Source organism: Coregonus clupeaformis, chromosome 10, assembly GCF_020615455.1.
Source record: "Coregonus clupeaformis isolate EN_2021a chromosome 10, ASM2061545v1, whole genome shotgun sequence".
Classification (NCBI taxonomy): domain Eukaryota; kingdom Metazoa; phylum Chordata; class Actinopteri; order Salmoniformes; family Salmonidae; genus Coregonus; species Coregonus clupeaformis.
The window spans coordinates 25,309,817-25,323,571 of record NC_059201.1 but is presented as its reverse complement, the minus strand read 5'-3'; the positions used below and the strand labels follow the sequence as shown (position 1 = coordinate 25,323,571).

General features: G+C 44.2%; 1 protein-coding gene across 1 annotated transcript in view; it reads left to right on the top strand.

Annotated features, from left to right (window-relative positions):
• The window catches only part of LOC121574940 (coiled-coil domain-containing protein 3-like), a 28,176-nt gene extending 15,910 nt beyond the window's left edge, over positions 1-12,266 (top strand). The window contains exon 3 of the mRNA XM_041887639.2: positions 9,980-12,266. Within this exon, the coding sequence (XP_041743573.1) occupies positions 9,980-10,264 (285 nt within the window). The 3' untranslated portion in view covers positions 10,265-12,266. The remainder of the gene's footprint in view (positions 1-9,979) is intronic.
• Positions 12,267-13,755: the final 1,489 nt, after the last annotated feature.

Sequence of the window (13,755 nt, the reverse complement as noted above, 5' to 3'; positions counted from 1 at the left end):
CTGTTGAGAAGTCTTTTGGACCTAGACTTGGCACTCCGGTACCGCTTGCCATGCGGTAGCAGAGAGAACAGTCTATGACTAGGGTGGCTGGAGTCTTTGACAATTTTGAGGGCCTTCCTCTGACACCGCCTGGTATAGAGGTCCTGGATGGCAGGAAGCTTGGCCCCAGTGATGTACTGGGCCGTACGCACTACCCTCTGTAGTGCCTTGCGGTCGGAGGCCAAGCAGTTGCCATACCAGGCGGTGATGCAACCAGTCAGGATGCTCTCGATGGTGCAGCTGTAGAATTTTTGGAGGATCTGAGGACCCATGCCAAATCATTTCAGTCTCCTGAGGGGGAATAGGCTTTGTCGTGCCCTCTTCACGACTGTCTTGGTGTGTTTGGACCATGATAGTTTGTTGGTGATGTGGACACCAAGGAACTTGAAGCTCTCAACCTGTTCCACTACAGCCCCGTCGATGAGAATGGGGGCGTGCTCAGTCCTCTTTTTTTTCCTGTAGTCCACAATCATCTCATTTGTCTTGGTCACGTTGAGGGAAATGTTGTTATCCTGGCACCACACGGCCAGGTCTCTGACCTCCTCCCTATAGGCTGTCTCATCGTTGTCGGTGATCAGGCCTACCACTGTTGTGTCGTCGGCAAACTTAATGATGGTGTTGGAGTCGTGCCTGACCATGCAGTCATGGGTGAACAGGGAGTACAGGAGGGGACTGAGCACGCACCCCTGAGGGGCCCCCGTGTTGAGGATCAGTGTGGCAGATGTGTTGTTACCTACCCTTACCACCTGGGGGCGGCCCGTCAGGAAGTCCAGGATTCAGTTGCAGAGGGAGGTGTTTAGTCCCAGGATCCTTAGCTTAGTGATGAGCTTTGAGGGCACTATGGTGTTGAATGCTGAGCTGTAGTCAATGAATAGCATTCTCACGTAGGTGTTCCTCTTGTCCAGGTGGGAAAGGGCAGTGTGGAGTGCAATAGAGATTGCATCATCTGTGGATCTGTTGGGGCGGTATGCAAATTGTAGTGGGTCTAGGGTTTCTGGGATAATGGTGTTGATGTGAGCCATGACCAGCCTTTCAAAGCACTTCCTGGCTACCGATGTGAGTGCTACGGGGCGGTAGTCATTTAGGCAGTTTACCTTCGCTTTCTTGGGCACAGGGACCATGGTGGTCTGCTTGAAACATGTAGGTATTACAGACTCGGTCAGGGAGAGGTTGAAAATGTCAGTGAAGACACTTGTCAGTTGGTCCATGCATACTCTGAGTACACATCCTGGTAATCCATCTGGCCCCGCGGCCTTGTGAATGTTGACCTGATTAAAGGTCTTGTTCACATTGGCTACGGAGAGCGTGATAACACTGTCGTCGGGAACAGCTGGTACTCTCATGCATGCTTCAGTGTTGCTTGCCTCGAAGCGATCATCAAAGGCATTTAGCTCGTCTGGTAGGCTTGTGTCACTGGGCAGCTCGCGGCTGGGTTTCCCCTTGTAGTCAGTAATAGTTTGCAAGCCCTGCCATATCCGACGAGTGTCAGAGCCGGTGTAGTAGGATTCAATCTTAGTCCTGTATTGACGCTTTGCCTGTTTGATGGTTCGTCTGAGGGCATAGCGGGATTTCTTATAAGCGTCCAGATTAGTGTCCCGCTCCTTGAAAGCGGCAGCTCTAGCCTTTAGCTCGGTGTGAATGTTACCTGTAATCCATGGCTTCTGGTTGGAATATGCACATACGGTCACTGTGGGGACGACGATGCACTTATTGATGAAGCCGGTGACTGAGGTGGTTTACTCCTCAATGCCATTCAATGAATCCCGGAACATATTCCAGTCTGTGCTAGCAAAACAGTCCTGTAGCGTAGCATCCGCATCATTTGACCACTTCCTTATTGAGAGACTCACTGGTACTTCCTGCTTTAATTTTTGCTTGTAAACAGGAATCAGGAGGATAGAATTATGGTCAGATTTGCTAAATGGAGGACGAGGGAGAGCTTTGTATGCGTCTCTGTGTGTGGAGTAGAGGTGGTCTAGAGTTTTTTCCCTCTGGTTGCACATGCGACATGCTGGTAGAAATTAGGTAAAACGGATTTAAGTTTGCCTGCATTAAAATCCCCGGCCGCTAGGAGCGCCGCTTCTGGATGAACATTTTCTTGTTTGCTTATGGCCTTATACAGCTCGTTGAGTGTGGTCTTAGTGCCAGCATCGGTTTGTGGTGGTAAATAGACAGCTACTATAAATATACAGTGGGGAGAACAAGTATTTGATACACTGATGATTTTGCAGGTTTTCCTACTTACAAAGCATGTAGAGGTCTGTAATTTTTTATCATATGTACACTTCAACTGTGGGAGACGGAATCTAAAACAAAAATCCAGAAAATCACATTGTATGATTTTTAAGTAATTAATTTGCATTTTATTGCATGACATAACTATTTGATACATCAGAAAAGCAGAACTTAATATTTGGTACAGAAACCTTTGTTTGCAATTACAGAGATCATATGTTTCCTGTAGGTCTTGACCAGGTTTGCACACACTGCAGCAGGGATTTTGGCCCACTCCTCCATACAGACCTTCTCCAGATCGTTCAGGTTTCGGGGCTGTCGCTGGGCAATACGGACTTTCAGCTCCCTCCAAAGATTTTCTATTGGGTTCAGGTCTGGAGACTGGCTAGGCCACTCCAGGACCTTGAGATGCTTCTTACGGAGCCACTCCTTAGTTGCCCTGGCTGTGTGTTTCGGGTCGTTGTCATGCTGGAAGACCCAGCCACGACTCATCTTCAATGCTCTTACTGAGGGAAGGAGGTTGTTGGCCAAGATCTCGCGATACATGGCCCCATCCATCCTCCCCTCAATACGGTGCAGTCGTCCTGTCCCCTTTGCAGAAAAACATCCCCAAAGAATGATGTTTCAACCTCCATGCTTCACGGTTGGGATGGTGTTCTTGGGGTTGTACTCATCCTTCTTCTTCCTCCAAACACGGCGAGTGGAGTTTAGACCAAAAAGCTATATTTTTGTCTCATCAGACCACATGACCTTCTCCCATTCCTCCTCTGGATCATCCAGATGGTCATTGGCAAACTTCAGACGGGCCTGGACATGCGCTGGCTTGAGCGGGGGGGACCTTGCGTGCACTGCAGGATTTAAATCCATGACAGCATAGTGTGTTACTAATGGTTTTCTTTGAGACTGTGGTCCCAGCTCTCTTCAGGTCATTGACCAGGTCCTGCCGTGTAGTTCTGAGCTGATCCCTCACCTTCCTCATGATCATTGATGCCCCACGAGGTGAGATCTTGCATGGAGCCCCAGACCGAGGGTGATTGACCGTCATCTTGAACTTCTTCCATTTTCTAATAATTGTGCCAACAGTTGTTCCCTTCTCACCAAGCTGCTTGCCTATTGTCCTGTAGCCCATCCCAGCCTTGTGCAGGTCTACATTTTTATCCCTGATGTCCTTACACAGCTCTCTGGTCTTGGCCATTGTGGAGAGGTTGGAGTCTGTTTGATTGAGTGTGTGGACAGGTGTCTTTTATGCAGGTAACGAGTTCAAACAGGTGCAGTTAATACAGGTAATGAGTGGAGAACAGGAAGGCTTCTTAAAGAAAAACTAACAGGTCTGTGAGAACCGGAATTCTTACTGGTTGTTAGGTGATCAAATACTTATGTCATGCAATAAAATGCAAATTATTTACTTAAAAATCATACAATGTGATTTTCTGGATTTTTGTTTTAGATTCCGTCTCTCACAGTTGAAGTGTACCTATGATAAAAATTACAGACCTCTACATGCTTTGTAAGTAGGAAAACCTGCAAAATCGGCAGTGTATCAAATACTTGTTCTCCCCACTGTAGATGAAAACTCTCTTGGTAGATAGTGTGGTCTACATTTTATCATGAGGTACTCTACCTCAGGTGAGCAATACCTCGAGACTTCCGTAATGCTATATATCGCGTGCCAGCTGTTATTGAGAAATAGACACACACCCCCATTCCTCGTCTTACCAGACGTAGTTGTTCTGCCCTGCCGATGCATGGAAAACCCAGCCAAATGTATATTATCAGTGTCGTCGTTCAGCCACGACTCGGTGAAACATACGATATTACAGTTTTCAATGTCCTGTTGGTAGGATAGTCTCAAACGGAGATCATCCAGTGTATTTTCAAGTGATTGCATGTCGGCCAATAGAACGGAGGGTAGAGGCGGGTTACCCCCTCGCCGAAAATTCTCACAAGCCACCCCGATCTCCGCCCCCTTATTTCCGTATTTTCTTCACGTGAATGACTGGGATTTGGGACTGGTCTCGGAGAATCAATATATCCTTCGCGTCGGACTCATTCAAGAAAGATCTTCGTCCAGTTCGAAGTGAGTAATATGATATCCAGAAGCTCTATTCAGTCATACGAGACGATAGCATCAACATTATGTACAAAATAAGTTACAAACAATGCGAAAGACAAGCAAAATAGCACAGTTGGTCAGGAGCCCATAAAACGGCAGCCAACCCCTCCGGCGCCATATCATACCACAGCATATTGGCTATATGCCTTCCAATATTGTTCTTCTCAGACCATAATCATTTTTCAAAACTCGAGCTTTGATATCAAAATTGATCAGTTGGTGTAGCACTTGTGAGGCACTGCTGAGCATAAATGGAAATAATTAGAAAATAATTCGCTTTTTTTATTTTACTGGACTGATGGTACCTGCATCTGATGGTCATGGTGCGTTCAAAACAACTGGGAACTCGAGGTCCAAAAAAACGAGGTCAAATCATGATGTCAGTGATCTTCAGGTCGGAACATTGGAGTTTCCGACTTGGAATTCCGAGTTGGATGATCGTTCAAAACTATTTTTTCCAATCGGATCTAGTTTTTTTCAGAGTTACCAGTGGCCTTGAACGCACTGAAGTCAGAAGTCTGAGATTTCCGAGTTCCCTGTTGTTTTGCACACGGCATTAGTCTCAGCGGAGGGAGGGAGAGAGCAGCAGGGTGTCCGCCTCTCACAGTACCTGCTCTCTCCTTCCTTTCCTCCGGTGAGACTGACCAGAAAGACAGGGGACATCGTCTTCCACCTCATGGCGAAGCTTGAGTCACACTGCATATGCCTCATGCACAAATTCATGTTTTCCTATGACCAGAGAAAGTGCAATATTCCTTGATATTAAAATACACAACGAGCTGCTAATAATAATCAAAACGCAGGGCTATCGATATACTTGGCTACTCATTCATTGCAGCTGCAGAGCGAGTGGAAGTAGGGAGAAACGTGTTTTGTAATATTGTTGAATAAAAACAGTGTTGACAGTGCTGAATAAAAACTTAAACATGAACTCACTCATAAAAGCAGCAGCTCTTTGCTGTATTCTTTGACAGTCTCTCTGTGGTCTTGGTTTTAAAAGTTATGAAATCTCACGTAGGCTAGTATCAAACTTTGTTGTGGCTGGGGTCATGGAAGCTGTAGGCATGGTGATTTGAGCTATCCGATTGGCCAGCTCAGTAGGCACACTCGATTTAGCCACAGATCTCCCGGTACGCCGGGTAGGCAGAGTTTGTCTTTTCAGACAAATGAAGTGGTTCAAAATGGGAACACGTTGCTTACCCGGTGCACAGGTCTTCTGAATCAAGTGCACCTACTGGCAACAGCGCAACACGCATAAAAAAAAAGGAGCGCAAGCCTTTACCCTTGGCTTTTCTACAGAAATCGTCTAGGAATGCCTTGAAGATCGACCGGTTGTTGGTAACCACTGCTCTACAGTCTGGGGCCCTAACAGCTGATAGAATGCCCTGTGGCAGAGCTGCAGAAGAAACCACACTGGAGAAAAATATAGGCAAATATAACATAAAGTGACACACTAATTGATGATGCAGGATGGCAGCAGCCACCACGTTTTTTGAATTTCATAAATCCCCCTCCACACAGTCCTATCAGAGATGGCAGTGCATTTACGTCAATGTTTTACTCAGCTCCATGTGTAAGCATTAGGATCAGAGCAGGGAATCCATGCTTTAGGAGATGGACACGCATTGAAGCTCACCTGTGGCTGATTTAAGGCTGTCGTTGATGTATGCTTCTCCCAGGAAAGACCCCGGTAGCACTTTATTTGGAAAGCCCATCTGTAGATGGTTTATCAGTAACATTTCAACTAACTATCTACTAACCCTAATCCTAAACTTAAACCTTACCCTAACCTTAACCCTTAACCCTTATCCTAACCCTAAACTTAAACCTTACCCTTACCCTAACCCTAACCTTAAACCTTATCCTAACCCTAAACTTTACCCTTAACCTAATCCTAACCTTAACCCTTACCCTAACCCTTATTCTGAACCTAACCCTAACCTAACCGTAACCTTAGCAAGCATCTACAGATGGATTATCCGTACTATCCAAATAAAGTGTGACCAAGACCCCAGCGTTACAGAACACTCTTAGGTTTCAGCTCTGTGTTGGGGGCTGCTACTTGGGGCCATAAGGGGCCACTCTGAGCACATTTCTAAAGCCCAAGGCATTTGCCATGCATCTTTCTACCAATCACTTTCATATTTCCACATCCTTAGGCTGCTCCCTGGTGAGAACCCCCCCCCCCTATCAGATTAGTTATGTTTAAATTACATGTTTTCTATTTTTCATTTTCTTTCCTTCTCTGTATTAGTTTTCTGGCCACAGGCACGCCTGCTGCTAATGAAAAAAATGAATCCATCCTCTTGCGAATCACTCATAATAAAAGCCCGGAATACGCTGAAAGACATATGAGCTGTTGCTTCTGCTGGACAGGCCGAGGAACGTTACGTTCCACAACTCCTGCCCATTAGACAAAGCCCCTGTACATGGGGTTCCATCACTTATCAAAAACAGCAGGACTGAAAATCACACAGGATATAACAAATGGATTTAAACTCTTTCAAAAGGGAAAGAGATTAATGAAATCACAGGAGGCTGCTGAGGGGAAGATGGCTCATAATAATGGCTGGAATGGAGTGAATGAAATGGTATCAACCACATTGAAACCATGTGTTTGATGTGTTTGATACCATTCCATTTTTCCGTTCCTGCCATTACTATGAGCCCGTCCTACCCAATTAAGGTGCCACCAGCCGCCTGTGAATGAAATACAAGTAAACATAGCTGTTTGTCTTAGATGATTTAACACTATCAACAAACATGCTAGGTTACTCTCCTCAGTGCTACCACTGTTAACTGATGACACCTGTTATCATTCTGAAGACATTACCTAGTGTTTATCAGTAATCATTGAAGTTGTGCGACATACTTGTTTTGAATGAAGGGGATATTCCTTATTTGGGTTGATGTGCATACTAAATGGCAGTTGGCTAGTATCTCTTTGAGATGTACTTTATCTCCTAGCAACCTGAAAAATATTTTGTAACAAAATAAAAGTGAATTTCGCATTCAAGTAAAACACATGGACAGTAAATTAGCAGATATCTTTCCTCCTTAATCTCAATGTACAATCGTGGTCAAAAGTTTGGAGAATGACACAAATATTAATTTTCACTAATTCTGCTGCCTCAGTTGTTATGGTGGTAATTTGCATATACTCCCAAATGTTATGAAGAGTGATCAGATCAATTGCAATTAATTGCAAAGTCCCTCTTTGCCATGAAAATGAACTTAATCCCAAAAAAACATTTCCACTACATTTCAGCCCTGCCACAAAAGGACCAGCTGACATCATGTCAGTGATTCTCTTGTTAACACAGGTGAGAGTGTTGACGAGGACAAGGCTGGAAATCACTCTGTCATGCTGATTGAGTTAGAATAACAGACTGGAAGCTTTAAAAGGAGGGTGGTGCTTGAAATCATTGTTCTTCCTCTGTTAACCATGGTTACCTGCAAGGAAACACGTGCCGTCATCATTGCTTTGCACAAAAAGGGCTTCACAGGCAAGGATATTGCTGCTAGTAAGATTGCACCTAAATCAACCATTTATCGGATCATCAAGAACTTCAAGGAGAGAGGTTCAATTGTTGTGAAGAAGGCTTCAGGGCGCCCAAGAAAGTCCAGCAAGCGCCAGGACCGTCTCCTAAAGTTGATTCAGCTGCGGGATCGGGGCTTGCTCAGGAATGGCAGCAGGTAGGTGTGAGTGCATCTACACACACAGTGAGATGAATACTTTTGGAGGATGGCCTGGTGTCAAGAAGGGCAGCGAGGAAGCCACTTCCCTCCAGGAAAAACATCAGGGACAGACTGATATTCTGCAAAAGGTACAGGGACTGGACTGTTGAGGACTGGGGTAAAGTCATTTTCTCTGATGAATCCCCTTTCCGATTGTTTGGGGCATCCGGAAAAAAGCTTGTCCAGAGAAGACAAGGTGAGCGCTACCATCAGTCCTGTGTCATGCCAACAGTAAAGCATCCTGAGACCATTCATGTGTGGGGTTGCTTCTCAGCCAAGGAAGTGGGCTCACTCACAATTTTGCCTAAGAACACAGCCATGAATAAAGAATGATACCAACACATCCTCCGAGAGCAACTTCTCCCAACCATCCAAGAACAGTTTGGTGACGAACAATGCCTTTTCCAGCATGATGGAGCACCTTGCCATAAGGCAAAAGTAATAACTAAGTGGCTTGGGGAACAAAACATCGACATTTTGGGTCCATGGCCAGGAAACTCCCCAGACCTTAATCCCATTGAGAACTTGTGGTCAATCCTCAAGAGGCGGGTGGACAAACAAAAACCCACAAATTCTGACAAACTCCAAGCATTGATTATGCAAGAATGGGCTGCCATCAGTCAGGATGTGGCCCAGAAGTTAATTGACATTATGCCAGGGCGGATTGCAGAGGTCTTGAAAAAGAAGGGTCAACACTGCAAATATTGACTATTTGCATAAACTTAATGTAATTGTCAATAAAAGCCTTTGACACTTATGGAATGCTTGTAATTATACTTCAGTATACCATAGTAACATCTGACAAAAATATCTAAAAACACAGAAGCAGCAAACTTTGTGAAGACCAATACTTGTGTCATTCTCAAAACTTTTTACCACGACTGTATTTTCTTTCAAAGAATTTAGGTCTAATTCATGACATATGATAGAGAGGTAAAACAAAAATATTAGAATCAGTCTCAGACTTTCCATCACTGATTTTTTTTATCTCTATTAATAAATTAATGTGGATTGACTATCACGTTTTAGGAGAAGACCCAAATGCAGACAGTGTCGAGGTAACAAAAGTTTATTACAAAAACAGGGGGCAGGCAAATGACAGGTCAATGGCAGGCAGAGGTCAGTAATCCAGATCAGAGTCGAAAAGGTACAGAACGTCAGGCAGTCTCAGGGTCAGGGCAGGCAGAGGTCAATAATCCAGGGTGGTGTGACAAGGTACAGAACAGCAGGCAGGCTCAGGGCAAGCAGAATGGTCAAAACCAGGAAAACTAGAAAACAGGAACTTGAGAAAGCCAGGCGCAAAGGGAAAACCGCTGGTAGGCTTGACTAAACAAAACAAACTGGCAACAGACAAACAGAGAACACAGGTATAAATACACTGGGGATAATGGGGAAGATGGGCGACACCTGGAGGGGTGTTGAGACAATCACAAAGACAGGTGAAACAGATCAGGGTGTGACATTGACATCATTACAATTTTTGCATATCCACACCAGGTTAGCATTTGTTTTCTGAAATGTGTTTCAAAGAAAGGAGATTTTGAGATGAATATCTTTGCCTTTTGAAGTAAATTATAGATTTCCAAACATTAAGACTGGATCAGGAACTTGAGTAACCAGATGATCCAAAGATTCAGGACTTAATTAGTGTAAGAACTTGGGGTTTGTGTAATGGATCATCAAAGGTCTAAAATAAGGATGTGATCATCATGTTAAACAACTGCCTGAGATTTTTTTTCTCTGAACTCACTCATCATCTGAATCAATTAGCAATTCTTAACCTCAATCTGTGGTGCCACATTAGCATTTTGCTCACTTCCTTTTGACTAACGTCCTACTTCCTGTCACCTCCAGCTGCTGTGCTCGACGGTGCAGAAGGCCCTGTTTGAGGAGGAGGAGAGGGTGAAGACTCTCTCCCAGAAGGTGCGTTCTCTGGAGAAGGCCAACAGCCACCTGCGGGACAAGGTGAAGAACATGAAGCGCCTGCTACGCCAGGCCAAACGAGACACTAAGGACCAGCAGACCCTCCCCCTAAAACAGCTGCACCACCCCGAGCCCTCCCACCCACACCAAGACACCACACAGGACCAGAAGAGACCCGCACTCAAAAAGATCCTCACCAAGACGCTAAAAAACTGAACCCCAACCAGCCCCCACCACCACCTGTTGCACTGCAGACCTGAACAGGCTGTATAAAAGGACATAAGGATTGTATAGTATGTGACATCAGGGGAAATATAGGTAGGCTTAAGATAGGTACTGTATGTAATAGTGTACCATGTCAAAAGTTAAGGAGATAGAGGAATTGGATACCCTTAATGTGATGCAGACTAGTCACACCTCTGTTAGAAGAAAGTGCTTTCAACAAATCAAAAAAAAAATGTTTTGTTTTCTGCAGAATTTTCTTATTTTTCCCTACATTAATATAATGCTATAGAATAGCCTTCAACATTTCACATCTATTTCACACACATACACTCTGTTTGGATCTATGTGAAATGCCTACACTACAATGTGATAAGCATTTCTTGTCATAGCAATCACATTGTGTCAATGTTCTTACCACAGAAAGAGTAGCAGGACAATTTGAGGGGAACATTGGCTTGGATCAAATGTGATTTCCAACCACAGACTGAGACAGCGCTCATGCTTCATTATGACTCACTGGTTATACAACTGCTTCCTTACAAAAATGCCTGCTGGGAGATATATGGTAATCACAAAGTCCCCATCTCATCCCACCGGCCTTCCTAACCCCATATCTATTCCCAACCTCGCTCCCATATCCCCCCTTTCCTAGTTCCCTTCACCTCAATACCATAGAGTAGAGGTCAGTGCTGCTCTTTGAAGTCTTATCCTGTGAGGGTATAATATTGAAAAACAACTGAACAAATTGTAAATAGCTCAACACTGGTCCCAGCTCAATAAGGTGAGGCAATGAGCCACGATGGCAGGTCAAAGTCTCGCCCTGTCTTTTCTACCCACCTCGCACACCCCAAACATGCCCAGGCAGAACCCCCTGCCTTCCTGCTGGCAGGTTTTTCCCCAGAGTGGAGTTCCATGCCCTTTCAATTCCAGGTGAGATGCTGCCGTAGTAGCTGGCACCTTTTGGAGAACTAGTGGGAAAGGCAAGAGCTACAGGTGTGCTGCCAATACCATGCCAAGGACCTCACACTGCTGACCTGAGGATGCTGAACTTAAACCAGTCATAGGCCTGCTGGCTAAGAACACCTGCTAAATGACTTGTGTTACATGTAAAAGGTTCAATTCTGTCCTTAACATCTGATGATGGATCAGCTCCAGAGCCACAGAGTTCTAGCCTCGTAAATACCAGACTGATATCCGTGCAGCAACATTCATGTAAGCTCGGGATCAGGCGGCTTTGCAAGGCTAACAGAGTACAGGGAGTTTGATTTAATGACAACACAGACGATAGTCTGCTGAACTCTTAATATCTATGGCTCTGATCAGCTCTCCCTTCCCTCCCCAGTCCCAGCCATCACCATTTCACACCAAACAACAAGAGCTGCCTTGGACCAGTTAGAACAGAGTGTACGAACCATCCTTTTTTAAATCCAGCACACCCAACACTGTCACTGCACTTACAGGAAACCAATCTTCAGGCCCTGGGATTGTAAACACAGGGATAGTGTATGGTTGGCCATAAGAAAAGGTTAACACACTCATCATGGCATATTAAATAATATTAATATGATATTAACAAACATGCCCAGATTCTTATCAGCAAGGATACCTAGGGGTTTTAAATTCTGTTATATGGGCATTATTAACCAAGAATAACTTTATCCCAAGGGCTTCCACATGTATTGTTAATTTGTTTAAGATTCCAGCTTTATGTGGATAGTTTTATACAGTTATACTGAGTGAAAATGTAGTTTTATGTTTGAAAACAGGGTGCTGAGCACTCAATAAATACAACCACAAGCCAATGAGGCTTGATGTGGTACCATAAAATGTTTTCCTGTGTCAGAACTGAGAGGCGTCCCGAGTCTCCTATTATGTGTTGTACTTGGCTTGTATGTTTATGTCCTCTTCAAACAATAAGCATATGGTTGCCTTTAACCTTTAATTCACGTATGATAGCAAATAATGACAAAAATAAACTTTCATTTTTACAAAGTTTGTATTGTCATCTTGCAATTTCTCAATAGTATACTTTCAGCATATTATTAGCAAAACTGTTGTGATTGACTTCCATAGATGCAGGTGTAGCACCGCAAAGATCAACACTGACCATTCCACAATCTGAACATTGACAATCTCATTATAGACCAGCACTGATTATCGACAACCAGGTCACTGGTGTGAAACTCTGCATCCCGATGGAACAAGATCGTCATATTCTAGCAAAGTAATCAAGTTCAGTGTCTGCTGAACATTAGTATTTGGCACCATTCAGATCAATGTCACTTTACATTATGTTCTGTGTTTGGTAGGCCAAACCTGCACTTTTCTCATATGTGGTTTGGAAGGCGAGACAGTTAGAACAAATTATATAGAGAAGTTACCAGATAAATCTACATATTATCACCTCCTATTCCCAGAGAGTTACATGGGACAGGGCTGATATACAGATAACACAGTCAGCCAAAGAGCTTTCAGCACAGAGATCATCTGAAATTAGTTCCACGTTAGGCTGAGGTGTGAAAGCGGTCTCGTCCCTCTACTCCCCCACCACTTGGAGTAGATTTGTGTTGTACAGTATACCCTAGAAATAAACGGGAGGATCTTTGAATCCATGAGATTTCCCAGAGCCATTGGAAAGAAGTTGAGGAGAATTTGTTTGGGATTAAAAATTCCAAGGGGTGCCATAAGGTTACTAAACGATTACATAAAAATTGTCATGTAATGTTTGGTGCCATCGGGGATAGTTTGCCAAACTCCTTTTCTCTATGGCTCTGGTATTTCAACATAGATATGTACAGCCAAATGTCAGAGCTACCCCCGGGAGAACTTAGTTGCAAAGAGAGCATGCAGAACATACTTGTTGTTTTCAGACAAGACTCAAATAAAAAACAGACAAGATGTTTCCTCTGTTCTCCTCTGTGACGGCATGGGATAGATTACTTCTGGCATTAATGGGATCTTCAATGTGATACAAAGTCAATAAATCACTCTCTTCTCCATGAATATAAAGCAGGATTATAAATAGCCAGCCCATATTTTGACCTCTTCCCCGAGAGCCTTTTGTGCATAGTTGTGCATAGCGATGGAGAAAGGATCATTTCCAATCTGGAATACTCTTAGCAGACCGTTCTCAATATTCTATACGGTTTCCATGAGAGAACTGAACCCAAACTCTTCCATATGGGGCTGTTTCATAAAAAAAAGAGGGAAAAGGGGGAGTAAAACTCAGAAATGACCACATTTGACAGTGTGTAAGCCTCTTCCAGTTGTGGAGACATATCACAGTGTATATGAGTATGGGTGAGTGTGAGGGACATTTACGAGCCTTGTCTCTGTGTTTGGGGCCTCTGGCAGGCTTTGGTTGACCTCCGAAGGGGAGACAGTTGCAGAATATAACTCTCTCCATCCCCCCCTCTCTCAAAGCACTACATCAGACGGCTTTGCCTGCAGGAATCTGCCATAGCCCTGTGGAAGCGGGCCAA